This window comes from Acipenser ruthenus, chromosome 30, assembly GCF_902713425.1.
Source record: "Acipenser ruthenus chromosome 30, fAciRut3.2 maternal haplotype, whole genome shotgun sequence".
Taxonomy (NCBI): domain Eukaryota; kingdom Metazoa; phylum Chordata; class Actinopteri; order Acipenseriformes; family Acipenseridae; genus Acipenser; species Acipenser ruthenus.
This window is the reverse complement of record NC_081218.1, coordinates 3,065,198-3,092,456: the sequence shown is the minus strand read 5'-3', so window position 1 is coordinate 3,092,456 and position 27,259 is coordinate 3,065,198. Positions and strand designations below refer to the sequence as shown.

The following is a 27,259-nucleotide window of genomic DNA, read 5'->3' as shown; positions in this document are numbered from 1 at the left end:
AATACACCCGGCATTCCTATTTTTCAATTTCAATTCCATTTCAAATTCCTTCGAGGGATTTGGAATTGGAATTGATGCTTTAGAGACATAATCATTGCTGTCTGCAGACGCCGAGGGTTTCTTCCTGTTCTCACCTGATTCGCAGGGGCTCCAGTCTCCATAGCGACCGGGCGTGGCTACACACGGTTCCTCCTTCATAGTGCGCTTGCCTGGAGAGACACACAAGGGGAACAGGAGTGAGACCAGACATCTCTCTCCTCCATATCTCACTCCTTTATCTCTCACGCCCAGTACCTCCTCCACACACACTCCCAGTCCCTCCTCCCCACACACTCCCAGTCCCTCCTCCCCACACACTCCCAGTCCCTCCTCTCCACACACTCCCAGTCCCTCCCCATACACTCCCAGTCCGTCCTCCCCACACACTCCCAGTCCCTCCTCCCCACACACTCCCAGTACCTCCTCCACACACACTCCCAGTCCCTCCTCCCCACACACTCCCAGTCCCTCCCCATACACTCCCAGTCCCTCCTGCCCACATACTCCCAGTCCCTACCCATACACTCCCAGTCCCTCCTGCCCACACACTCCCAGTCCCTCCTCCCCACACACTCCCAGTCCCTCCTCCCCACACACTCCCAGTCCCTCCTCTCCACACACTCCCAGTCCCTCCCCATACACTCCCAGTCCGTCCTCCCCACACACTCCCAGTCCCTCCTCCCCACACACTCCCAGTACCTCCTCCACACACACTCCCAGTCCCTCCTGCCCACACACTCCCAGTCCCTCCCCATACACTCCCAGTCCCTCCTGCCCACATACTCCCAGTCCCTACCCATACACTCCCAGTCCCTCCTGCCCACACACTCCCAGTCCCTCCTCCCCACACACTCCCAGTCCCTCCCCATACACTCCCAGTCCGTCCTCCCCACACACTCCCAGTCCCTCCTCCCCACACACTCCCAGTCCCTCCTCCCCACACACTCCCAGTCCCTCCCCATACACTCCCAGTCCCTCCTCCCCACACACTCCCAGTCCCTCCTCCCCACACACTCCCAGTCCCTCCTCCCCACACGCTCCGAGTTCCCCAGGTCCTGGTGGCTCACCTGCGCTGCTCTTCCCCCTGGTCCGAGGCAGAGATGGCCAGGCACTCGTCCATGTGTCCGTGGAACAGCCTGAGCACGTGGCCTCCAGTGAGGAACCCTGCGGGAGACACGGGGCCACAGTCAGACGATACAGCCGTTTTCTAACAATCCGTTATGTGAAATGAATCGCTACACCCCTGCTTCACGATGGGTGGCTTTCACCTTATTCAGTCACAGACTGCAGCGCTAGCTGTTGGTGAGTTGTCGAAACAATACCCTCAAGCAAAAAACGAAGTGGACCGCACACAAAGAAGTCCTAGAAAAGCCTTTATTATCTGCCACAGAACTATAAATGATAAGGTTTCGAACCTTCAGTCTTCATCAGAGCAACTGATAATATCTTAAAAAGATCACAGTTTCTAATGAGCAAAAACGTGTCAAAATTTGACGTCAATTACAGCATTCAGCTTTCAGCAGTTAACATTAGATAACAGTAGCACTTAGTTAAGTCAATATCAGTGTTTCAAGAATAAATCTAGAATGAGGCTTGATGGTCCAGTGGTAAGAAAGGGGCTTGTTACCAGGAGGTTGTCGGCTCAATTTCAACACTGACTCCCTGTGTGCGACCCTGAGCAAGTCACTGAACCTCCTTGTGCTCCGTCCTTCGGATGAGACATAAAACAAACGAGCTCCTATTGGAAGTGACTCTGCAGCAGCAGTTGTTGATGACGCATAGTTCACCCCCTTGTCTCTGTAAGTCGCTTTGGATAAAAGCGTCTGCTAAATGACTAATTAATAATAACAATGAGATGACACAGTTAGTTACTTTACCTTCTGCCAGCTCACAGCCAGAGCAGATGGGGTTCATGTTCCAGAGAGTCTGCATGAAGGAGGCGTCGACCATGAGGTCCCCGCTGGCATAGGAGAGGTGCTGGTGTGAGAAGAGAGGAGCGGGGAGAGGAGAGAGGAGCGGAGAGAGGAGAGAGGAGCAGAGAGAGAGAGGAGCGGAGAGAGGAGAGAGGAGCGGAGAAAGAGAGGAGCGGAGAGAGGAGAGAGGAGCAGAGAGAGAGAGGAGCGGAGAGAGGAGCGGAGAGAGAGAGGAGCGGAGAGAGGAGAGAGGAGCGGAGAGAGGAGAGAGGAGCGGGGAGAGGAGAGAGGAGTGGGGAGAGGAGCGGAGAGAGGAGAGAGGAGTGGAGAGAGGAGAGAGGAGAGAGGAGCGGAGAGAGGAGAGAGGAGCAGAGAGAGAGAGGAGCGGAGAGAGGAGAGAGGAGCGGAGAGAGAGAGGAGCAGAGAGAGGAGAGAGGAGCGGGGAGAGAAGAGAGGAGCGGAGAGAGAGGAGCGGAGAGAGGAGAGAGGAGCGGAGAGAGAGAGGAGCGGAGAGAGGAGAGAGGAGCAGAGAGAGAGAGGAGCGGAGAGAGGAGAGAGGAGCGGAGAGAGAGAGGAGCAGAGAGAGGAGAGAGGAGCGGGGAGAGAAGAGAGGAGCGGAGAGAGGAGAGAGGAGCGGAGAGAGGAGAGAGGAGCGGGGAGAGGAGAGAGGAGTGGGGAGAGGAGCGGAGAGAGGAGAGAGGAGAGAGGGGCAGAGAGAGGAGAGAGGAGTGGGGAGAGGAGAGAGGAGCGGAGAGAGGAGAGAGGAGCAGGGAGAGGAGAGCCGTCACAATCACACTGAGGCTCAAAACTTAATTATGGCACGAGAATCAATATAGTGCCGTGGGATTTTCAGGTTTGAATATTCTTTCGAAATTTAAACAAACGCTCCAATATTGTAAAATTTGAATTAGTTAAAAAAAAAAAGGTGTAGCAACAGGGCTAGTGTGAGTTTCTAACCCTGCTCAAACTCCTGATCATTTCAATATTAATAATAATAGACTTCATTGAGGGGAGCTCTGAACCCCAGGACTGGGTGCAGCAGCAGCAGCAGGGCTAGTGTGAGTTTCTAACCCTGCTCAAACTCCTGGCTCCTGATCATTTCACTATTAATAATAATAGACTTCACTGAGGGGAGCTCTGAACCCCAGGACTGGGTGCAGCAGCAGCAGCAGGGCTAGTGTGAGTTTCTAACCCTGCGCAAACTCCTGACTCCTGATCATTTCAATATTAATAATAACAGACTTCATTGAGGGGAGCTCTGAACCCCAGGACTGGGTGCAGCAGCAGCAGCAGCAGGGCTAGTGTGAGTTTCTAACCCTGCGCAAACTCCTGGCTCCTGATCATTTCAATATTAATAATAATAATAGACTTCATTGAGGGGAGTTCTGAACCCCAGGACTGGGTGCAGCAGCAGCAGCAGGGCTAGTGTGAGTTTCTAACCCTGCTCAAACTCTTGGCTCCTGATCATTTCAATATTAATAATAATAGACTTCATTGAGGGGAGCTCTGAACCCCAGGACTGGGTGCAGCAGCAGCAGCAGCAGCAGGGCTAGTGTGAGTTTCTAACCCTGCTCAAACTCCTGGCTCCTGATCATTTCAATATTAATAATAATAGACTTCATTGAGGGGAGCTCTGAACCCCAGGACTGGGTGCAGCAGCAGCAGCAGCAGCAGGGCTAGTGTGAGTTTCTAACCCTGGGAACATGTGTTTTATTAAAACGTGGAATGGCAGGACAGGGCTGTACTTACCAAGTATCTCTCAGAAGACACACTGACAAGAATGAGATCATCACCGACCCTGACCTTCTCACCTTCTGACCTCTGCTTGGACGCAGGGTGGATCGTCCACCAGCAGGCTTCACCTAGAGCGGGACGGAGGGACAGGGGACGGCAAAGGTGGGTGTGGTCACTAGTCCATTCATTTCAATCAAGTGTAGAGTAGGCATTCCACCTGCACGCCCCCCCAAAACTTGTTTTCAAAGGGCTTTCCAATACAAAAATAATTTAAAAAAATGAATTTATAATAAAATCCACCAGCACCTACAGGGGAGGGTTACATGCAATGTATTAATGTGTCCGGAACAGTGACAAGCCAGACTGATTCGTGACCCCTGACCCCTGCTCGGACGTACCCGTGGCGTCTTCTTGCAGTCCGACGTCGAAGGCCAGTTTATCCGTGAGCGAGCGCGAGGTGGTCAGGCAGCTTAGGTACTGAAACGAGACAGAGAGGAGGGGAGAAAAGTAGGGAGAAACACGTCAGAAACACCAATTTATTTTAATTTATTTATCTTTATCCAAGGCGACTTACAGCATTTCACAGGGCAGCACAGGGTTACAATGCAAGATTCATCTTTGAAATGTAGTTTACAGTAAGTGCAAATAATAATACTACTAAAATATGAACTAGAATGCAGCAAGTTATATCTACAATGGCATATTAGCAGTGCAATAGTGCAAAGATAAGCAGAGTCATTAATCGTATAGCTTGTATTGTAACAGAAAAACACAATCACAGCTCACAGCAGTTCATCAGACTCGCTCTTCAATGAAGAATGCATGCTTTTTACAACTGCTATGAATACCAGTTACATACTCTCCCTGTCTCATTTCATTTGAGTTTTTAAAAAAAAAAAAAAAATTTTAAATGACCATTTGATCTTCTCATGCATTATTCAAGGAGTCGATCTGGACCGTCACGTGACTTTCTCAGTGTCTTCAATAGAAACACTAAAAGAAACTAAATAAATTAAATGTCAAACGTTTCCACTAGAAGTCTTTCTCAGTGTCTTCAGTGTAAATTCAATGGCAAACGTTTCCACTAGAAGTCTTTCTCAGCGTCTTCAGTGTAAATTCAATGGCAAACGTTTCCACTAGAAGTCTTTCTCAGTGTCTTCAGTGTAAATTCAATGGCAAACGTTTCCACTAGAAGTCTTTCTCAGTGTCTTCAATAGAAACACTGAAAGCAACTTAATAAATTAAATGGCAAACGTTTCCACTAGAAGTCTTTCTCAGTGTCTTCAAGTCAGCGTCGATGTCTTGTGAAAGACAGTCGAAACTCTTGTAAGTGATTTCAGCCTCTCTGCAGAATGAGCCGCACTGTATACACATTGAGCTCAGTACTAAAGCAGCGTGCTGCTCACCATGCTGCTGTGGTAGTGTCGGAGCAGGATAGCGTGTCCGTACAGCAGAGTCCGGTGACCTCCTCCCTGTGAGGACTGGGACCAGGGGAGAGGAAAAGAGAGACAGTCAGCTTCCACACCAATCCCACGAGAGAGACGGCCGACACAAGCCACTTCCATGCAGGACTGAATCCCACGGGCCTTCATCCACCCACCCACCCACCAGTGTTAAAACAAGACCTTTTGTGATGAAAACCCCTTTGTTTTTAATGGATAATGGACAGATTTTTTGTGAAACTGCGGCCAGCTGAGAAAATAATAATTGAGAATGGCTTGAAAATCTAAAGTAGTGGGGTTTACTCCTTTGAAATGTGAAATATATCTGCAATATACCTGTAATACACTTGTAATATTCCTGAAATAGAGAGATCGATAGAGAGACAGACAGACAGGAAGACAGATAGAAAGACAGACAGACAGACAGACAGACAGAGATAGCTAGATAGACAGACAGACAGACAGACAGACAGACAGACAGACAGACAGACAGAGTTGGATAGACAGACAGACAGACAGAAAAACAGCTAGATACAAAGTTAGATAGATAGACAGACAGACAGACAGACAGACAGACAGAGACAGGACAGACAGACACAGTTAGATAGAAAGACAGACAGACAGACAGTTAGATAGATAGACAGACAGACAGACAGACTGACAGACAAACAGCCAGATACAAAGTAAGACAGACAAACAGACAGACAGACAGACAGACAGACAGAGACAGGACAGACAGACAGAGTTAGATAGAAAGACAGACAGACAGACAGTTATATAGACAGACAGACAGACAGACAGACAGATAAACAGCCAGATACAAAGTAAGACAGACAGACAGACAGACAGACAGAGACAGGACAGACAGACAGAGTTAGATAGAAAGACAGACAGTTAGATAGACAGACAGACAGACAGACAGACAGACAGACAGACAGACAGACAGATAAACAGCCAGATACAAAGTAAGACAGACAGACAGAGACAGGACAGACAGACAGAGTTAGATAGAAAGACAGACAGACAGACAGACAGACAGACAGACAGATAGATAGCTTTTGTGTATCTATCTTTAATATATACTGTAGTTCTATGTATGAGATGGCTTGTGTCAGATGGAAATGACGTCACATGAAATCTAGCTGTTTAATGTTTGATTGTTCTTATTTTAATTATACAGTGTATAAAAAACAGTACAGGGTAGTTCAAGATAAAAGCTGAATTTCACCCACTCAGGGTCGGCCAGTAAGCCTGTCTGTGGAGTGGATTTCAGTCTGCATTGCACAGCACCCTGTACAGTACTCTGCAGCAGTGTGGAGTAGTGGTTAGGGCTCTGGACTCTTGACCGGAGTGTCGTGGGTTCAATCCCAGGTGGGGGGACACTGCTGCTGCACCCTTGAGCAAGGTACTTTACCTAGATTGCTCCAGTAAAAACCCAACTGTATAAATGGGGAATTGTATGTAAAAATAATGCGATATCTTGTCGCCCTGGATAAGGGCGTCTGCTAAGAAATAAATAATAATATAATCACATATCAGTTTTTATCGCTAGATATAATCTTACCTTGACACAAGATCCCATGATTTGAATATTATTATTATTATTATTATTATTATTATTATTATTATTATTATTATTATTATTATTATTATTATTATATTCATTTCTACATGGGTGAGTTCAGTCCAGGATTTATTACATTAAGGGCTTTTTTTATTTTAGTTTTTTCAAATCATGTGCAGAGATAAAGCTGAATGATTTTGCCTAGCTTACAATAGCTCTCCTCCTAGTGGCTGATGAGTTGACAATACTGATGCCAGCGTAACACGCGTACAATTCTGAGATGTGAACTGGCTTGCCATATTTTAATAGGCTTTACCGTGTAACATGTTTAACAGGAGAAACACATACGCTGAGAGGAAGCAGTGATAATAATGTTGCTAGTGCAAATAAGAGGTGAGAAAATGGATTTTTTCAAAACTTCTGTTCAGATTCCCATAAATACCCCGCTAGTGAGAAACCCCCATAGTAGGTACGAGAACCAAACCTCCTTAAACACAGTAAAGGGGGAGAGAGGGGTAAGGGGGTAGAGGGGTGAGGGGGGGTAGGGGTAGTTTATGCCTTGACTGAGAATGAGAAGAAGGTGGAAGTCATGCAGTGGGGAGCGTGGGGAAGAGATAAAGAGACGGATGAGAAAGGACAGGAAGTAATTCCACTGGGGTGAGGGATTAAAGACAGTATTGAGAAGGAAAGGGGGTTTTGGAAAGGGAGGGGGTTTTTTTTAGAGCGGCAAGAGGGATTAGAAAGAGGGATTTGGGGGTAGAGGTTGGGGTCGGGTCAGGATGAGGAGGGGTGGGGTTGGTTGAAGGGGGACACGACAGATCAAAATGCAGCAGCAATGACGTACCCATTTGTCCAAATCGAGCGTCTAGCGTGGGCAGGGGAGCAGGAGAGAAATGAGAGGCAACACATGGTTAAATCAGAGAACTCTGCAAAAATCTACAAACTGACAACAACAGCAAGTGCTGGATTCACGCAGCGCAGCTTGTAAGGAAGGGATCTGGGTGCAAGCAGGGGTCAATTCCAATTCCATTTCAAAATGAATTCCAAATTCCAATTCCATTTTAAAACAAATTCAAAATTCCAATTCCATTTTAAAATCAGTTCCAAATTCCAATTCCATTTTAAAATCAGTTCCAAATTCCAATTCCATTTTAAAACAAATTCAAAATTCCAATTCCATTTTAAAATCAGTTCCAAATTCCAATTCCATTTTAAAATCAGTTCCAAATTCCAATTGCAATTCCCACACATCACTGAAAAATTTCAGAATTTGCAATCCGCAGTATTGTGTTAAAATGAGCTTCTTGCCACAGTGGCGTCAACAAATGACTGCCATTGAAGTCGCTGTTTCTTAAGTTTGTTAGTCAATTAAAATTGGCTTCAAAATGAACAATCGTAGCAATTATTATGTCTTTAAAATATTAATTTGAATTCCTTCGAAGGAACTGGATTTGGGAATGGATTTTAAAAAGGAATTGGAAATGGAATTGGAAATTAAGAAAACAGAAATCAACTCGACCCTGCGTACAGTCAATGCATGCAGAATTTGTGTGATCTGAAATCTGGCTCTGTGATTGGCTGAGAGTGGCCTTGCACGTGTGCGTGTGTGTCTGTGTTGTGAATCCAGCATAAATCGCTCACTCAGCAAAATGGGGGACTTCCTAGCCCCGCCCCTCCTAGAGACTTTTGAGAAGCACACTTCCTCTCAGAGACTTGTTAATTAATCCCGGTGCTCCGTCCTGCGGATGAGATGTTAAACCAACGTCCCATTGGAAGTGACGCTGCATATAATGCACAGTTCACAGCCTGCCTCTGTAAAGTGCTTTGTGGTGGTGGTCCACTAAGAAAGGCGGTATAAAAATATATTATTATTATTATTATTATTATTATTATTATTATTATTATTATTATTATTATTATTAATAAATTAACTCGTCCTTCCCTCACCTTTACAACGGAGTACCAAGCAACAGCAGTTAAGCCGATTGGAAGGGAATTTTTCACATTAAAAACGCCAGCCCCCCGGATGAGAGGAAAACCCACTTCCAGTCAGCTTTTGACAAACAGATTTATTTAATAAATACTTCTTAAAGACAATTACGGGAGCAAGTGTCAGCCCACCCCTCCATTCATGATCAGGTCTTCGTCCCTTTTGTCATGAAAGAGTCTATTATTATTATTATTATTATTATTATTATTATTGTTATTGTTATTATTATTATTATTATTATTATTATTATTAATGATTTATTTTTACCTCTGGAAGTCTCTGAGATGGGAAGCATTGTGCTAATCTCAAGTCGATTTATTTACAGGTCTTGCTCTCTCCTGTCTTATGAGCAGGTGAGGCAGCTGCCATTTTGCAAGGCAAAGGGAAGCAACACTGGCCAGTGACATCACCAGTGACATCACAGTGACCAGCTGGCTGCAAAGGCTAACTGTTTGAGCAAAATGGAAATACTAAATAGCAGCCATTATTCCTGCAACTGAATCTTTCAACCGCAGCCCCTCGCTTCCTCCTCTCTCGAAGATCCCCCTTTTTTTTTAAGAAACAGGCTTGCAAAGTATGATCAGATGAACTTATTTCATCCTGTTCAATGTCTCTATCATCTTTCCCCTCCTATTTTCGCTACTCCCCTCTCACCCATCTCCCTTTGCTCTTTTCCTTCTCCTCTCGTCTACCATCTCCGTTCTCCTCCATCTCCCATCTCCCCTCTCCTCCATCTCCTTTCTCCCAATCCCTTCGCCTCCATTCCCCCTTCACCCTTTCCCTTCTACCTCTCCCCCATTTCCTCCATCTCCCCAATCTCCCCTCCCATCCATCTCCTCTGACCATTCCCCTTCATCCTCTCCCATCTCCCCTCTCCCTCTCTCCATTCCCCCTTCACCCTTTCCCCTCTCCCCTTCTCCCCCTCTCCCTCTCCCTACCTCGTTGCCCATTTCCACAGTATTCGCCAGCATTTCCTGCAGGGCTCGCACGGACAGCGACTGCTCCAGGAAAAAGGAACAGATAGCCAAATCCGGGGGAACATTCTGGAAAACAGAAAAACGCAGAGTTTCATCACCTCCTGACAACAAAGTGATACCGTCACTTAACTGGCTGCACCCCCCATTCAGATTGTATTTTGGTAGCAGCATTATTTGCACTTACTGTAAACTACACTAGATGATACATTAAGCTTGCATTGATAAAGGCGTCTGCCAAATTATTATTAATTTCTTAGCAGACGCCCTTATCCAGGGCGACTTACAATTGTTACAAGATATCACATTATACATTATTTCACATTATACAGATATCATATTATTTTTACATACAATTACCCATTTATACAGTTGGGTTTTTACTGGAGCAATCTAGGTAAAGTACCTTGCTCAAGGGTACAACAGCAGTGTCCCCCACTGGGGATTGAACCCACAACCCTCTGGTCAAGAGTCCAGAGCCCTAACCACTACTCCACACTGCTGCCCAAATAAATTATTCATATGAAAAAAGAGCAAACCGCCCCCCCCCCCCCTGCCCCGCCCCGCCCCGCCCCGCCCCCCTTACCTGAGCGTTGGACGTGGGTTCCAGGAAGCACAGTCGGTTTCCGAATCCTTCAGCGGTGAGACACAGCTTGATCTGCTCCTTCAGGACAGACGCTGTGCACTGAAGCACCACCTCGTCACCCTGGCAACAACACAGACAGGAAACAGTAAAGGATCCTCAAGACAAAATATAGGATCTACAGCTCCGGACAAACGTTTAGCATCACCTAGAATTATTATTTATTTCTTAGCAGACGCCCTTATCCAGGGCGACTTACAATTGTTACAAGATATCACATTATTTTTACATACAATTACATTATTTTTTTTACAGATTATTTTTACATACAAGGGGCTGTTCAGATAACAGAGGGGTTTGGATAAGCGGGGTTCAGATAATCGAAGTTTTACTCGATCTGTGTTTAATGGATTAAACTAAGAGAGGTTTATACTTTTTTGGTTAAATGAGAGGTAACGTTGACCAGGGATCAGAGTTGACCAGGGGTCATAAAATCTATATATATATTACAAACCTCATATTGCACTGCAATAGAATCACTCCAACCCCCGACAGTGACGCACACACACCGAGACACAAAGACACGCTCACACACACACACCCACACATACACTCACACACACACACACACACGTCACTGTCTGTCAATGTAAGGCTCCATGGCTGTGTTGAAAGTCTAAACACTCCAATAAAACACCCCCACTATTCCCCTCTTGTGTTCTTGTGCACGCTGAGATGGCAGGCAGGCACATTCACAGCTGTTGCTGTCGGTCTGTCTGGCAAGATAACTCTGGAAACAAAGAGAAGGTAAGGCTGTCCCTTAGAAAAGCTCCCTGCCCTAAAAGCACAGAAGAGTGTAATATAGCACAGAGAGGTCTGGTAAAGCATAGGGAAGCATTGTAAAGCACAGAGAGGTCTGGTAAAGCATAGGGAAGCATTGTAAAGCACAGAGAGGTCTGGTAAAGCATAGGGAAGCATAGCACAGAGAGGTATGGTAAAGCATAGGGAAGCATTGTAAAGCACAGAGAGGTATGGTAAAGCATAGGCAAGCATTGTAAAGCACAGAGAGGTGTGGTAAAGCATAGGGAAGCATTGTAAAGCACAGAGAGGTATGGTAAAGCATAGGGAAGCATTGTAAAGCACAGAGAGGTATGGTAAAGCATAGGGAAGCATTGTAAAGCACAGAGAGGTCTGGTAAAGCATAGGGAAGCATTGTAAAGCACAGAGAGGTATGGTAAAGCATAGGCAAGCATTGCAAAGCACAGAGAGGTCTGGTAAAGCATAGGGAAGAATTGTAAATCACAGAGAGGTCTGGTAAAGCATAGGGAAGCATTGTAAAGCACAGAGAGGCCCGGTAAAGCATAGGGAAGCATTGTAAAGCACAGAGAGGTATGGTAAAGCATAGGGAAGCATTGTAAAGCACAGAGAGGTATGGTAAAGCATAGAGAAGCATTGTAAAGCACAGAGAGGTCTGGTAAAGCATAGGGAAGCATTGTAAAGCACAGAGAGGTCTGGTAAAGCATAGGGAAGCATTGTAAAGCACAGAGAGGTATGGTAAAGCATAGTATAACCATGGGAAAAGCTTTAGAAAGTTGCAAAACTGCTATGCAAATGTGTGTCAGCAGTGCTGTCATTGAGCACCTGCTGCAGAGCTATTTACAGTGGCATGCTGCATTGTACAGCGCAAGGAATGACAAACATGAACCAATTCACAACAACAACTTCAGCTTATCCAATACAGCGCCCTTCTAAATAGCACCAGCGATGGAAATAAGACTCCTACTGCAGGAGTTTGACCCATTCCATTCCGGGTTTTACTGACAGCTTGCTTAACCCCAGTGTGTGTAGGTAACAAGCTCCGGTGTGTGTCTTATTAAGCTCATAGTGAAACCAGGAATGGATCAGACTGCTGTGTCACCCACTTCAAGCCCTGGTGGAACTGGGAGTGTAAAGATTGGGCTGGGTTGAGAGGCAGGGGGTATGGGGTGCTGGGAGAGGGGGCAGGGAGAATTGGGAGGAAGGAGAGGGGTGCAGAATGTTTTTTAGCTCAACCATCTAAATTTAAACCGGGAATGCGCTCTCTCAGCAGCTGCAGCAAAGTCGGAAAGCTCATCGTTGAATTTCATTATTTTTTTTTTTCCCAGAGGCACTAAAAGAACCTTGATAAATTCGACGACAAGTTTTTCGAAAGACGTTGAAAAAGACGATGAATTCCTTACGTTCATTGTAGAGTTTCTAAATTCCGCACTGCTGCGTGTTAGTATGGCTACATCACCAACTTAATAACTTCTTTACATAAAGGGTGCTTTTGAACTTTTAGTTGGTCAAAAAAAGCCATCTTAAAAACAGCTGCCGTCGCAGTTTCTTGACGTTACGCGTCATGGTTGTGGAACTCAATTCCGGTTGAAATATTGGATTATTTTAAGTTTCTGAATGTGCTTTTATATAACTGGTTGTATGTATGAGCTCTCTGGTTTTGTTTTTAACTCTGTACCGTGCTCTGGGATGCTATCGCGTGAAGGATGCTCATCTCAATTGTGTGGAGGCTGGGTCGTGAAACTGTGACCACGCCCACCTCCAGCGAGCACCTTAACCGCTCTGCAATATATTTGATATTCCAGAATTCCGAAAGCCCTCTTGTTGAAAGTGTGAGCTACATGTTTCTTGCACAATGTTATAATACCTGTTTTGCTAAAACCTCTTGCATATGGTATCTATGTCCCCCTGCTGCTGCATGTCAGTCCTAGGGGGATTCCTTTGTAGTTCAGAAAGAAATGGAGGAAACCTGTTTGCATGAAGCTAAAAGATTGTGTGTGTACAGCTGTGGCCAAAGGTTTTGCATCGCCCTGTAGAATTAATACATTTTGCTTCATAATGTCGAATGAAACCTGCTGAATAATGTTCTGTTAACATACTGAATTACATACTGCTTTGAAGTTGTCCACATACTTAAAGAAAAACTGACAGCAATTGAGTTAGAAATAACTAAAAGAAACTTAATAAATTCAATGACAAACGTTTCCACTATAAGTCTTTCTTAGTGTCTTCAACTTGTTACTTATCTGCCGAATTGAAGACGCTGAGAAAGACTTCTAGTGGAAACGTTTGCCATTGAATTTATGAAGTTTCTTTTAGAGTTTCTATTGAAGACACTTAGAAAGACTTCTAGTGGAAACGTTTGCCATTGAATTTATGAAGTTTCTTTTAGAGTTTCTATTGAAGACACTGAGAAAGACTTCTAGTGGAAACGTTTGCCATTGAATTTATGAAGTTTCTTTTAGAGTTTCTATTGAAGACGCTGAGAAAGACTTCTAGTGGAAACGTTTGCCATTGAATTTATGAAGTTTCTTTTAGAGTTTCTATTGAAAACACTGAGAAAGACTTCTAGTGGAAACGTTTGCCATTGAATTTATGAAGTTTCTTTTAGAGTTTCTATTGAAGACACTTAGAAAGACTTCTAGTGGAAACGTTTGCCATTGAATTTATGAAGTTTCTTTTAGAGTTTCTATTGAAGACACTGAGAAAGACTTCTAGTGGAAACGTTTGCCATTGAATTTATGAATTTACCACAGAGAGGTCTGGTAAAGCATAGGGAAGCATTGTAAAGCACAGAGAGGTCTGGTAAAGCACAGGGAAGCATTGTAAAGCACAGAGAGGTATGGTAAAGCATAGGGAAGCATTGTAAAGCACAGAGAGGTCTGGTAAAGCATAGGGAAGCATTGTAAAGCACAGAGAGGTCTGGTAAAGCATAGGGAAGCATTGTGAAGCACAGAGAGGTATGGTAAAGCATAGGGAAGCATTGTAAAGCACAGAGAGGTCTGGTAAAGCATAGTGAAGCATTGTAAAGCACAGAGAGGTCTGGTAAAGCATAGGGAAGCATTGTAAAAGCACAGAGAGGTATAGTAAAGCATAGGCAAGCATTGTGAAGCACAGAGAGGTCTGGTAAAGCATAGGGAAGCATTGTGAAGCACAGAGAGGTCTGGTAAAGCATAGGGAAGCATTGTAAAAGCACAGAGAGGTCTGGTAAAGCATAGGGAAGCATTGTAAAAGCACAGAGAGGTATGGTAAAGCATAGAGAAGCATTGTAAAGCACAGAGAGGTCTGGTAAAGAATAGGGAAGCATTGTAAAGCACAGAGAGGTCTGGTAAAGCATAGGGAAGCATTGTAAAGCACAGAGAGGTATGGTAAAGCATAGTATAACCATGGGAAAAGCTTTAGAAAGTTGCAAAACTGCTATGCAAATGTGTGTCAGCAGTGCTGTCATTGAGCACCTGCTGCAGAGCTATTTACAGTGGCATGCTGCATTGTACAGCGCAAGGAATGACAAACATGAACCAATTCACAACAACAACTTCAGCTTATCCAATACAGCGCCCTTCTAAATAGCACCAGCGATGGAAATAAGACTCCTACTGCAGCAGTTTGACCCATTCCATTCCGGGTTTTACTGACAGCTTGCTTAACCCCAGTGTGTGTAGGTAACAAGCTCCGGTGTGTGTCTTATTAAGCTCATAGTGAAACCAGGAATGGATCAGACTGCTGTGTCACCCACTTCAAGAACTGGTGGAACTGGGAGTGTAAAGATTGGGCTGGGTTGAGAGGCAGTGGGTATGGGGTGCTGGGAGAGGGGGCAGGGAGAATTGGGAGGAAGGAGAGGGGTGCAGAATGTTTTTTAGCTCAACCATCTAAATTTAAACCGGGAATGCGCTCTCTCAGCAGCTGCAGCAAAGTCGGAAAGCTCATCGTTGAATTTCATTATTTTTTTTTCCCAGAGGCACTAAAAGAACCTTGATAAATTCGACGACAAGTTTTTCGAAAGACGTTGAAAAAGACAATGAATTCCTTACGTTCATTGTAGAGTTTCTAAATTCCGCACTGCTGCGTGTTAGTATGGCTACATCACCAACTTAATAACTTCTTTACATAAAGGGTGCTTTTGAACTTTTAGTTGGTCAAAAAAAGCCATCTTAAAAACAGCTGCCGTCGCAGTTTCTTGACGTTACGCGTCATGGTTGTGGAACTCAATTCCGGTTGAAATATTGGATTATTTTAAGTTTTTGAATGTGCTTTTATATAACTGGTTGTATGTATGAGCTCTCTGGTTTTGTTTTTAACTCTGTACCGTGCTCTGGGATGCTATCGCGTGAAGGATGCTCATCTCAATTGTGTGGAGGCTGGGTCGCGAAACTGTGACCACGCCCACCTCCAGCGAGGGCCTTAACCGCTCTGCAATATATTTGATATTCCAGAATTCCGAAAGCCCTCTTGTTGAAAGTGTGAGCTACATGTTTCTTGCACAATGTTATAATACCTGTTTTGCTAAAACCTCTTGCATATGGTATCTATGTCCCCCTGCTGCTGCATGTCAGTCCTAGGGGGATTCCTTTGTAGTTCAGAAAGAAATGGAGGAAACCTGTTTGCATGAAGCTAAAAGATTGTGTGTGTACAGCTGTGGCCAAAGGTTTTGCATCGCCCTGTAGAATTAATACATTTTGCTTCATAATGTCGAATGAAACCTGCTGAATAATGTTCTGTTAACATACTGAATTACATACTGATTTGAAGTTGTCCACATACTTAAAGAAAAACTGACAGCAATTGAGTTAGAAATAACTAAAAGAAACTTAATAAATTCAATGACAAACGTTTCCACTATAAGTCTTTCTTAGTGTCTTCAACTTGTTACTTAACTGCCGAATTGAAGACGCTGAGAAAGACTTCTAGTGGAAACGTTTGCCATTGAATTTATGAAGTTTCTTTTAGAGTTTCTATTGAAGACACTTAGAAAGACTTCTAGTGGAAACGTTTGCCATTGAATTTATGAAGTTTCTTTTAGAGTTTCTATTGAAGACACTGAGAAAGACTTCTAGTGGAAACGTTTGCCATTGAATTTATGAAGTTTCTTTTAGAGTTTCTATTGAAGACGCTGAGAAAGACTTCTAGTGGAAACGTTTGCCATTGAATTTATGAAGTTTCTTTTAGAGTTTCTATTGAAAACACTGAGAAAGACTTCTAGTGGAAACGTTTGCCATTGAATTTATGAAGTTTCTTTTAGAGTTTCTATTGAAGACACTTAGAAAGACTTCTAGTGGAAACGTTTGCCATTGAATTTATGAAGTTTCTTTTAGAGTTTCTATTGAAGACACTGAGAAAGACTTCTAGTGGAAACGTTTGCCATTGAATTTATGAATTTACCACAGAGAGGTCTGGTAAAGCATAGGGAAGCATTGTAAAGCACAGAGAGGTCTGGTAAAGCACAGGGAAGCATTGTAAAGCACAGAGAGGTATGGTAAAGCATAGGGAAGCATTGTAAAGCACAGAGAGGTCTGGTAAAGCATAGGGAAGCATTGTAAAGCACAGAGAGGTCTGGTAAAGCATAGGGAAGCATTGTGAAGCACAGAGAGGTATGGTAAAGCATAGGGAAGCATTGTAAAGCACAGAGAGGTCTGGTAAAGCATAGTGAAGCATTGTAAAGCACAGAGAGGTCTGGTAAAGCATAGGGAAGCATTGTAAAAGCACAGAGAGGTATAGTAAAGCATAGGCAAGCATTGTGAAGCACAGAGAGGTCTGGTAAAGCATAGGGAAGCATTGTGAAGCACAGAGAGGTCTGGTAAAGCATAGGGAAGCATTGTAAAAGCACAGAGAGGTCTGGTAAAGCATAGGGAAGCATTGTAAAAGCACAGAGAGGTCTGGTAAAGCATAGGCAAGCATTGTGAAGCACAGAGAGGTCTGGTAAAGCATAGGGAAGCATTGTGAAGCATTCCCCTCACTCTGGGAAGACCACACACACAGCGTTCCCATCCCAGCAATTTCTTTATTTTTGGACGCTGCACCTGTCTTTCTCACATTCTTTCAAAGTGCAGAGAGGCAGCGAGTTTAGACCCTGCTCTCACCCGTCAGTGATGTGGCTGCCCACCCCTGCCTTTTTATTCTCTCCCTAATTGTGCTGCAGCGAACCCATTATTCAAATGGAGCTCCCCGCAGAACTCAGGCGCCGTCAATCAATGTCACCTTTGAATTCTGTTCACTAACTTCATGCCTGGGGTGGGGTCAGCAACCAGTCAAAATACAGATCTTCAAACACTACAATCCTACCCGCTGCACGCTACAGTGAAGTCACAACTTTGCCTGGGCAGTAAATCCTCTGGTTATTCCTCCACACACACACACAGAGAGAGTCATACAAACTTGCCTCCCCACCCCCCTCGGAATAAGTGCTGGATAACGAATTTAGGGCACTCTGTGTCTCTCCAGAGCCTCCCTCCCTCACTGTGCCAATTTTAGTAGACAACTAAAAAAAGAATCTGCAGCTCCCCACATAAAAATAGAATAATGTATACTACATATTTAAAAAAATATATATATAATGCATACTATATAATATTTAATAATAATATAAAATATATAACAATACATTATTATATAGTGAATTAAGAGAGGAATGGATACTAAACCAACTATAAAAGACAATGCAAGTTTCAAAGAGGTTCACTGCGTGTACATATATATATATATATATATATATATATATATATATATATATATATATGGTGGCTAATTATCACACACACACACACACGCACACACACACACACACACACACACACACACACACACACACACAGGCACTGACACACACACACACACACGCACACACACGCACACAAACAGACACACACACACAGGCACTGACACACACACACACACACAGACACACACGGAGACACACACACTAATACACAACGGCTTAGTGACTGTCACCACCATCCCAGAGTTAAAAACATACACCAGTTTATATAAATCAGAATCAGTTCCAGTTTATATAAATCAGAATCAGTTCCAGTTTATATAAATCGGAATCTGATCCAGTTTATATAAATCAGAATCAGATCCAGTTTATATAAATCGGAATCTGATCCAGTTTATATAAATCAGAATCAGATCCAGTTTATATAAATCGGAATCTGATCCAGTTTATATAAATCGGAATCAGATCCAGTTTATATAAATCGGAATCAGATCCAGTTTATATAAATCGGAACCAGTCAGAATTTCATTAAAAAAAAAAAACGTCTCCCTTGTCGACCTTCTAGATGTTTCTTGCAAAAAAAAAAAAAAAAAACTGGAGCACAACTCTGTGTCCCCCGAGCTGGGGATCTCTGAAGGAATTGAGGTCGGTGAAATCGATCCCTTTCCAGGAATGCTAGTCATTTACCAACAATCAGAGAGGGGCTGAAGTTTGAGGGGGGGGGGGGGAGGGGGGGGTCCAAAATCCAATGTCTAATATTTACATATTCACTGCAAATTAAAACAAAATGATACATTAAGATATTTTCCGGCTGGGTTATAATGTGCTAGTCGATATTGAGAAACCATCTACAAATGCCCAAGGCTAAGAAGTTTAAAAACTCACAAGTTTTTAAGAGAGGCACCACGAGTTACTCTGTGCTGGTCACCATTATTATTATTATTATTATTATTATTATTATTATTATTATTATTACTGCACTAATAAACGGTCAAGCGACTCAGTGACCTGAGTTAAAAATATACTGCAGTTTACAAATAGCAATTATTATTATTATTATTATTATTATTATTATTATTATTATTATTATTATTATTATTATTATTATTAGCAGCAGTAGTAGTAGTATTGTTACTTTATCACAGACTTGCATTTAATACTTAGGCTGTTTGTATGCATACAATCATATATAATATATAACTCCACTCTCACTAACTCACAACTCAACCCATATCTGCATTAGACACAATCACCTTGAAGTGCCAAGTATAAACTGTTTCATCAGATTTTATCCAGGCTCTCACAACAAGGTCCCAGACGGTACAGTGGTTTCAAAACCTTGAAGAGGAGCGAGATGGTACTCACCGTCCGGAGAAACTGGATCTCCTCCTCACCCTCCCCTCCCTCAGCCATCTTCTGCCAAGTTTAACCTGTCCAACTTCGAGGTAATTCAAATCCCCCCTCTCTCTCTCTCTCTCTCTATCTACCCCTCAGTCTCTCTCTACCTCTCTCTGTATGTGTCTGTAAATCAATGTCCTCTTCTCTATATCTCTCTGTGTTTGTGTGCTGCACACTCAACCCCTCAGCTTTTCTCTCTCTCTCTCTCTCTCTCTCTCTCTCTCTCTCTCTCTCTCTCTCTCTCTCTCTCTCTCTCTCTCTCTCTCTCTGCAGGGAGTGACTAGGCAGCTCCGATCTCAGTCACACATCCACAAGAAACAGCTCGGAAAATCGAACATTGGGATAGTGACCACTCCCCCTTTGATCAGACCCCTCCCCCTCTAAGCTAACTCCACCCCCTTGGTCGTGGTAACCCCGCCCAAACATGTCAGTAGCATCCGCCCCCCCCCTCTCCATTGCCACGGCTGTAACTGCACAGTAACTGCACATGGAAGCAAACATTAGTTCTGCTGGCAGTACAGTAGCTGTGCACTAGATGGCGCTGGTGCTTACGCATCTAAAGACGGCCAATCTAGCCTGCGTTGCATAGGTCTATGATCTCTTAAGATCGAATCGCCAAAACATGCAATACATTGCTTCCCTTTTATACCACAGAACAGGTTATAAGACAGTGTGGTCGTGGCTCCCATTCACTCCCGTCTGAGTAAATCGCAAAACGAACAATTAAGATAATTGCAAACCTTTTCAAAACTGGTAAAAGACCTCCAAGATTAAACACATCATTAATCAATCAATCATAAATAATGCCATGTTAATATACTCGCTGTTTAGATATTTTTCTTTGAAGAGAGTACCTTGAATTTGAATGTGTGCTGTGTTCTAGATATTTAGGCACCATCCCCAACCTTCCCCCCCCTCTTCCAAGTACTTTTCTATATGACTCTGTTAGGAAGTACACAAGTCTGTCTACTTCAATACAAAATGCATCTCACATCTCAACAAATCTACCAAGCAGACGAGTATAGAGGAGGTCGAAGAAAGAGGGGTGCTAAATTTGGCAAGGTCATACCTACCCCCCACCCCCTCCCACTTCACACACACACATGCACTGACATGCACACACACACACACACACACACACACAATGCGTGTTCCGTGCATTCTGCACAGGTATATGCTATCGATTGCTTACCTCCACAATCTCCATCTACTTCTCATCTCTCATTCCTCTCCCTCTCTCTGTCACCCATAGCAACCACCGCACCAGAAGGGCAGGTTTGAAGCTCACACAAAAAAAAACAGCAGGAAACTTCACTGAGCATGCTCAGAACCCCGGCAGTAGCTGCAAGGCACGCTGGCATTTGTAGTTTTCAGAAAAATCTCTTGTGACATCTCACTCCTGCCATTCCCCGTTTCGCCACCAGAAGGCACTGTCTCCCAACAAATAATGGCCAGACCACACGGGAGTAAGGACTTGGTGCTTCTAGAATGTTTCACTTGCTAAAATGTGTTTTACAAACCCACTGCCTTCCACACTGCAGCCCAGCCCTTTCTCTAACCACTGAGCTACTCAAACCCACTGCATTCCACACTGCAGCCCAGCACTTTCTCTAACCACTGAGCTACTCAAACCCACTGCATTCCACGCTGCAGCCCAGCACTTTCTCTAACCACTGAGCTACTAAAACCCACTGCATTCCACACTGCAGCCCAGCACTTTCTCTAACCACTGAGCTACTCAAACCTACTGCATTCCATGCTGCAGCCCACCACTTTCTCTAACCACTGAGCTACTCAAACCCACTGCATCCCACACTGCAGCCCAGCGCTTTCTTTATCTAACCACTGAGCACATCTAAATATCATGATTACTTATTACCTTTATTTTTTTAATTTTAATTTTAATTTGAGAGAGAGAGAGAGAGAGAGAGAGCGAGAGAGAGAGAGAGAGAGAGAGAGAGAGAGAGAGAGAGAGAGAGAGAGAGAGAGAGAGAGAGAGAGGAAAGGGGAAGTACCTCAGAAGGTTTTGCTCAATTCCTCTGAGTTCCCTTTACAGTAAGTGACAGATTTCCTGCTGGTGTAATCTAGAGAAACAGCTGTTTCATCACACACACACACACACACGCACAGGAGCGCACACACACACACATGCACGGCAGCACACACACACACACGCACGCACACACACGCACAGGAGCGCACACACACACACGCACGCACACGCACAGGAGCACACATGTGTGTCTGTGTCTCTGTGTGTGTGTGTCTCTGTCTGTGTGTGTGTGTATGTGTCTCTGTGTGTGTGAGTGTGTCTGTGTCTCAATGTGTCTGTGTCTCAATGGGAATTCATTTAGTACTTACTGCGCCACATCGCCCTCTAGTGCTGGAATGAAGCACTGCGGCAGTGGAGCTCACCGCCAAAACAAAAACTAGCAAGAAAGAGAGAAAAGTTAAAAAAAAAAAAAAGAGTTATTTTATATGAAACAAAAGACTATAACCCCTAGGGACACTGCATGTGCACCTTTACCATGTTAAGTTTCCTATCTCTGCTTTGTTTCATTATGCATGCTTTTTGCTTTTTCAAAGTCTTGGCAGGGCAGTTTCTTATATCCCATAAAATTCACAAAGATATTTTCAAAAAACCTTCTAAAAATGAAATTAAAAGATTGTGACACAAACACAGAGACACACACCATGGGTGGAAATAAGACTCCCAATATATAGCAGTTTGACCAATTCCAGCTTGATTAGCCGCAGTGTGTGCAGGTAACAAGCTCAGGTGTGTCTTATAAAACACAGTAAAACCAGGAATGGATCAAACTGCTATGCAATGGGAGTCTTATTTCCATCCCTGCACACACACATACATGCACAGAGAGAGACACACACACACACAGACACACAGAGAGACACACACCCCTACCCTGGAACCCGTGCCTCAGTCACACCATGTGGTTTATGTACAGTATCATCATCATCATCATCAACAACAACAAACCATAACACGGTTCACTTCTTCAGTGACCTGGGCGCAGTGTTATGAAAACACAGAAACTGCCCAAGCACACACACAAACCTGCTGGACCGCTTCATACAAAGAGTGCGAAAAAAAACTAGAGAGAACGCTCTCAATTCGAGATAGCCTCCCGAAAGGTCCATTGATCTGAAGAGCCATCATAGACGTAGCCAATCAGAACCATGGCGTGTATCGCGACGCGTATCGTAACTCAACCTGCATATCACGATATGCATCGTGATGCATCACGGTCTATGGAAGTCACTGTGGATAAATGACAAATTAATAATAATAATAATAATAATAATAATAATAATAATAATAATAATAATAATAACAACAGATCTGGTCGCTGCTGGAATTTCAGTACAAGGAAGTTATATATGTATAAAATAAAGCCACTGCATTGTTCATACCCCTATTTATGATAGAAAGAAAACTGTAAATAATGCTTAAGTTACACAGTGAAATAATACTGCCCGGCATTAACATGGTTGTGTAAACAGTCGGGTATTATTTACACCTTGCGCATAGGGGGCCGTTTCCTCGTTGTTTACACAGCAGTGGTGTGTAAACAAAGCGGGCGGCTCCAACGCTAAAGCTGGACCAGCCTAGCCTGCAGAATTTGAAGAAATATTAACCTGAACCCACAAAAAAACAAAAAAAACAACGATATCCTTGCAAAGGAGCCGGCTCTTTTGTACAGCGGTATCGGCGCTATGCTTTAGTGCGAGAGGCCCCGGATTCGCGCCCGGCCTCCGCCTGTGTGTGGATGCGCCTGTCTGCTTTAACCGAGATCGCTACTATATATACACATAGAGTATATAAAGAAAGGGTCTCGATTAACGTGTTTTTTTTAAAATAAATCAATGAATACCTTTGAGAATTCCTCCCTATGTCGATGCGCGTCGACGATACAATTTCTCCAGTTTTTAATGTTTTATCCCGGCTGATTTGAGATTGTGGAGGACGGTTTCCCCGTCTTCAAACCGCTATAAACTTCTGTTTTTATTATTATTATTATTATTATTATTATTATTATTATTATTATTATTATTATTATTATTATTATTATTATTATTATTATTATCATAAAAATAAAAAAAGTTAAAAACTACATCGATAAACAAATCTTGCCAAGCCCGCGAAATCGACTACTGCGCATTCAGAAAGAAAAACAAAAACGTCAAAATAAGAACACAACTTTTAAAATATATGTAAATAAAAATGTAAGCAATAAGCTACCAAAAGCAAACTAATTATATATGCACATCTAGTATGTGTGTTTTCATTTAAACAACGAAACTTGAAATATTCGTTATTAAGTTTTAAGACAGACAGGCGCTCTATTAAAGAATAATAAAACACAATTAGAAAATATCTTTATAGCAAACTTGTCTTTACTGTATCTAATTAATTGAAGCTTTATTTAGCCGTGATTCTGGGATGCTTAAACCATTTCAACGTATTCGCGAGCAAGGCTTTGGACGCGTTCATCTCATGCATGGGTTTCGAAAGGGTAAGATTTAAAAATAAATAAAATAAAAAAAAAAATGAATAGGTCGCAAAATGGTTTTGGAAAGCCTGATTCATGTAATCAAATCAACATGCAGAGACACGACTCGCTTTATAAAAACCCTCGGAAAACATTTTCCACTTCTGTCACAAAAATAAATAAATAAATAAATAAATATATTTTTAGGCGTTTTTAAGACAGTTGGTGTGCGAGGAGATGTTAATGTTAACTGTAGTATTCGAGGGGGCTGTTTTCACACCGTTTTGTTAGGAAAGTGGACGCGCCGCTCACTGTACTGAGTGTGAAAATGACTGGTCGTGACTGAGCGAGGGAGGATATATATATATATATATAATAAATAAACGGGGCAAAGGAGTCATCTCTAAACTAAAATGTCGACGTCTTTAAAAGCCGACACCTAATACAGTAATAAGAAAATGAAAGCATTGTAAAGCACAGAGAAGTCTGGTAAAGCATAGGGAAGCATTGTAAAGCACAGAGAGGTCTGGTAAAGCATAGGGAAGCATTGTAAAGCACAGAGAGGTCTGGTAAAGCATAGGGAAGCATTGTAAAGCACAGAGAGGTCTGGTAAAGCATAGGGAAGCATTGTAAAGCACAGAGAGGTGTGGTAAAGCATAGGGAAGCATTGTAAAGCACAGAGAGGTGTGGTAAAGCATAGGGAAGCATTGTAAAGCACAGAGAGGTCTGGTAAAGCATAGGGAAGCATTGTAAAGCACAGAGAGGTGTGGTAAAGCATAGGGAAGCATTGTAAAGCACAGAGAGGTCTGGTAAAGCACAGGGAAGCATTGTAAAGCACAGAGAGGTCTGGTAAAGCATAGGGAAGCATTGTAAAGCACAGAGAGGTGTGGTAAAGCATAGGGAAGCATTGTAAAGCACAGAGAGGTGTGGTAAAGCATAGGGAAGCATTGTAAAGCACAGAGAGGTCTGGTAAAGCATAGGGAAGCATTGTAAAGCACAGAGAGGTGTGGTAAAGCATAGGGAAGCATTGTAAAGCACAGAGAGGTCTGGTAAAGCATAGGGAAGCATTGTAAAGCACAGAGAGGTCTGGTAAAGCATAGGGAAGCATTGTAAAGCACAGAGAGGTCTGGTAAAGCATAGGGAAGCATTGTAAAGCACAGAGAGGTATGGTAAAGCATAGGGAAGCATTGTAAAGCACAGAGAGGTCTGGTAAAGCATAGGGAAGCATTGTAAAGCACAGAGAGGTCTGGTAAAGCATAGGGAAGCATTGTAAAGCACAGAGAGGCATGGTAAAGCATAGGGAAGCATTGTAAAGCACAGAGAGGTCTGGTAAAGCATAGGGAAGCATTGTAAAGCACAGAGAGGTCTGGTAAAGCATAGGGAAGCATTGTAAAGCACAGAGAGGTATGGTAAAGCATAGGGAAGCATTGTAAAGCACAGAGAGGTCTGGTAAAGCATAGGGAAGCATTGTAAAGCACAGAGAGGTCTGGTAAAGCATAGGGAAGCATTGTAAAGCACAGAGGTCTGGTAAAGCATAGGGAAGCATTGTGAAGCACAGAGAGGTCTGGTAAAGCATAGGGAAGCATTGTAAAGCACAGAGAGGTGTGGTAAAGCATAGGGAAGCATTGTAAAGCACAGAGAGGTCTGGTAAAGCATAGGGAAGCATTGTAAAGCACAGAGAGGTGTGGTAAAGCATAGGGAAGCATTGTAAAGCACAGAGAGGTCTGGTAAAGCATAGGGAAGCATTGTAAAGCACAGAGAGGCCTGGTAAAGCATAGGGAAGCATTGTGAAGCACAGAGAGGTCTGGTAAAGCATAGGGAAGCATTGTGAAGCACAGAGAGGTCTGGTAAAGCATAGGGAAGCATTGTAAAGCACAGAGAGGTCTGGTAAAGCACAGAGAGGTCTGGTAAAGCATAGGGAAGCATTGTAAAGCACAGAGAGGTCTGGTAAAGCATAGGCAAGCATTGTAAAGCACAGAGAGGTCTGGTAAAGCATAGGGAAGCATTGTAAAGCACAGAGAGGTCTGGTAAAGCATAGGGAAGCATTGTAAAGCACAGAGAGGTATGGTGAAGCATAGGCAAGCATTGTAAAGCACAGAGAGGTCTGGTAAAGCACAGGCAAGCATTGTAAATCACAGAGAGGTATGGTAAAGCATAGGGAAGCATTGTAAAGCACAGAGAGGTCTGGTAAAGCATAGGCAAGCATTGTAAAGCACAGATAGGTCTGGTAATGCATAGGCAAGCATTGTAAAGCACAGAGAGGTCTGGTAAAGCACAGAGAGGTCTGGTAAAGCATATTAAAAAATAAACCACAGTTCTGCTTGACCATCACCACCGACATGTGCCTACTGTAACCCACTAAGGGCATCTCTGCACACCTGCAGAGTCTGCCTGGAACACCAGAAAGAATAGTTTAACCACTTCTCGTTTTTTCTGTTTGTTACCACTACACCACTGTTGAAGTGAGTGCAGAGTGTAACCATAGGAAAAACTGCGGGGGGGGTGGGAGTGGGGGTGGGGGGGGTACGACTGGACTGCAACGTTACTGTAATAAGGGATTATCAGCATTGGCAGGCTGCTGTGTTTTGCCTGGCTGCATCACAGCTCCACTAACAAGGAACTCCTTATTTTTGTGCATCTGGGACAAACACCCAGAGATGTGCTCTTTGTGTCTGGGGGGGCCGATGACTGTGAGAGGGAGAGGGGAGCGGGGGGAGGGGTAGAGGGGGGAGAGGAGACAGGGAAATGGAGGAGAGGGTGAGGGGTAGAGGGGGAAGAGGCTAGAGAGAAATGGAAGGGGGGACGGAGGGAGAAGGCAGAGAGGATAGGGAGAGTTAGTATTAAAACCAGGGCAAACTATGGTAAATGCATAGTGTAATAACCATGGGGGGAAAGCATTTGGGGGAAAAAATACTGTGGCAGGAGATAGCAATTAAGTTCTGTCTCTATTTAGAGCATTAAAATACCTGTGTCTGCTTGCGTGTGAGTTATTATTATTATTTGTTTATTTAGCAGACGCCTTTATCCAAGGAGACTTACACAGACTAGGGTGTGTGAACTATGCATCAGCTGCAGAGGTACTTACAACTACGTCTCACTGGAAAGACGGAGCACAAGGAGGTGAAGTGACTTGCTCAAGGTCTCTTTATCAGCAAGTCTGTGTGTGTAGTTCCTCTATCAATCTTGTAGTGTGGGTGTGTGTGTCTCAGTGTGTGTGTGTGTGTGTGGGTGTGAGTGTGTGTGTGTGTGTGTGCGTGTCAGTGTGTGTGGGTGTGTCAGTGTGTGTCAGTGTGTGTGTGTGTGGGGGGGGGGGGTCAGTGGGTGTGGGGGTGTGTGTGTGTGTGTGTCAGTGTGTGTGTGTGTCAGTGTGTGTGTGTGGGGGGGGGTCAGTGGGTGTGGGTGTGTGTGTGTGTCAGTGGGTGTGGGTGGGTGTGTCAGTGTGTGTGTGTGTGTGTGTGTGTGTATGTGTCAGTGTGTGTGTGTGTGGGGGGGGGTCAGTGGGTGTGTGTGTGTGTGTCAGTGTGTGTGGGTGGGTGTGTCAGTGTGTGTGTGTGTGTGTATGTGTCAGTGTGTGTGTGGGGGG

The 27,259-nt window shown here is 43.8% G+C and overlaps 1 protein-coding gene across 1 annotated transcript in view; it reads right to left on the bottom strand.

Moving 5' to 3' along the window:
- Positions 1-19,398, bottom strand: part of LOC117394205 (ryanodine receptor 1-like) — a 117,077-nt gene extending 97,679 nt beyond the window's left edge. The window contains exons 1-10 of the mRNA XM_059005159.1: positions 19,133-19,398; positions 10,243-10,362; positions 9,621-9,725; positions 7,537-7,557; positions 5,093-5,167; positions 4,085-4,163; positions 3,702-3,814; positions 1,917-2,016; positions 1,107-1,203; positions 135-209 (exon numbers count right to left, since the gene is read on the bottom strand). Of these exons, the coding sequence (XP_058861142.1) occupies positions 135-209; positions 1,107-1,203; positions 1,917-2,016; positions 3,702-3,814; positions 4,085-4,163; positions 5,093-5,167; positions 7,537-7,557; positions 9,621-9,725; positions 10,243-10,362; positions 19,133-19,180 (833 nt within the window). The 5' untranslated portion in view covers positions 19,181-19,398. The remainder of the gene's footprint in view (positions 1-134; positions 210-1,106; positions 1,204-1,916; positions 2,017-3,701; positions 3,815-4,084; positions 4,164-5,092; positions 5,168-7,536; positions 7,558-9,620; positions 9,726-10,242; positions 10,363-19,132) is intronic.
- Between the last annotated feature and the right edge of the window lie 7,861 nt (positions 19,399-27,259).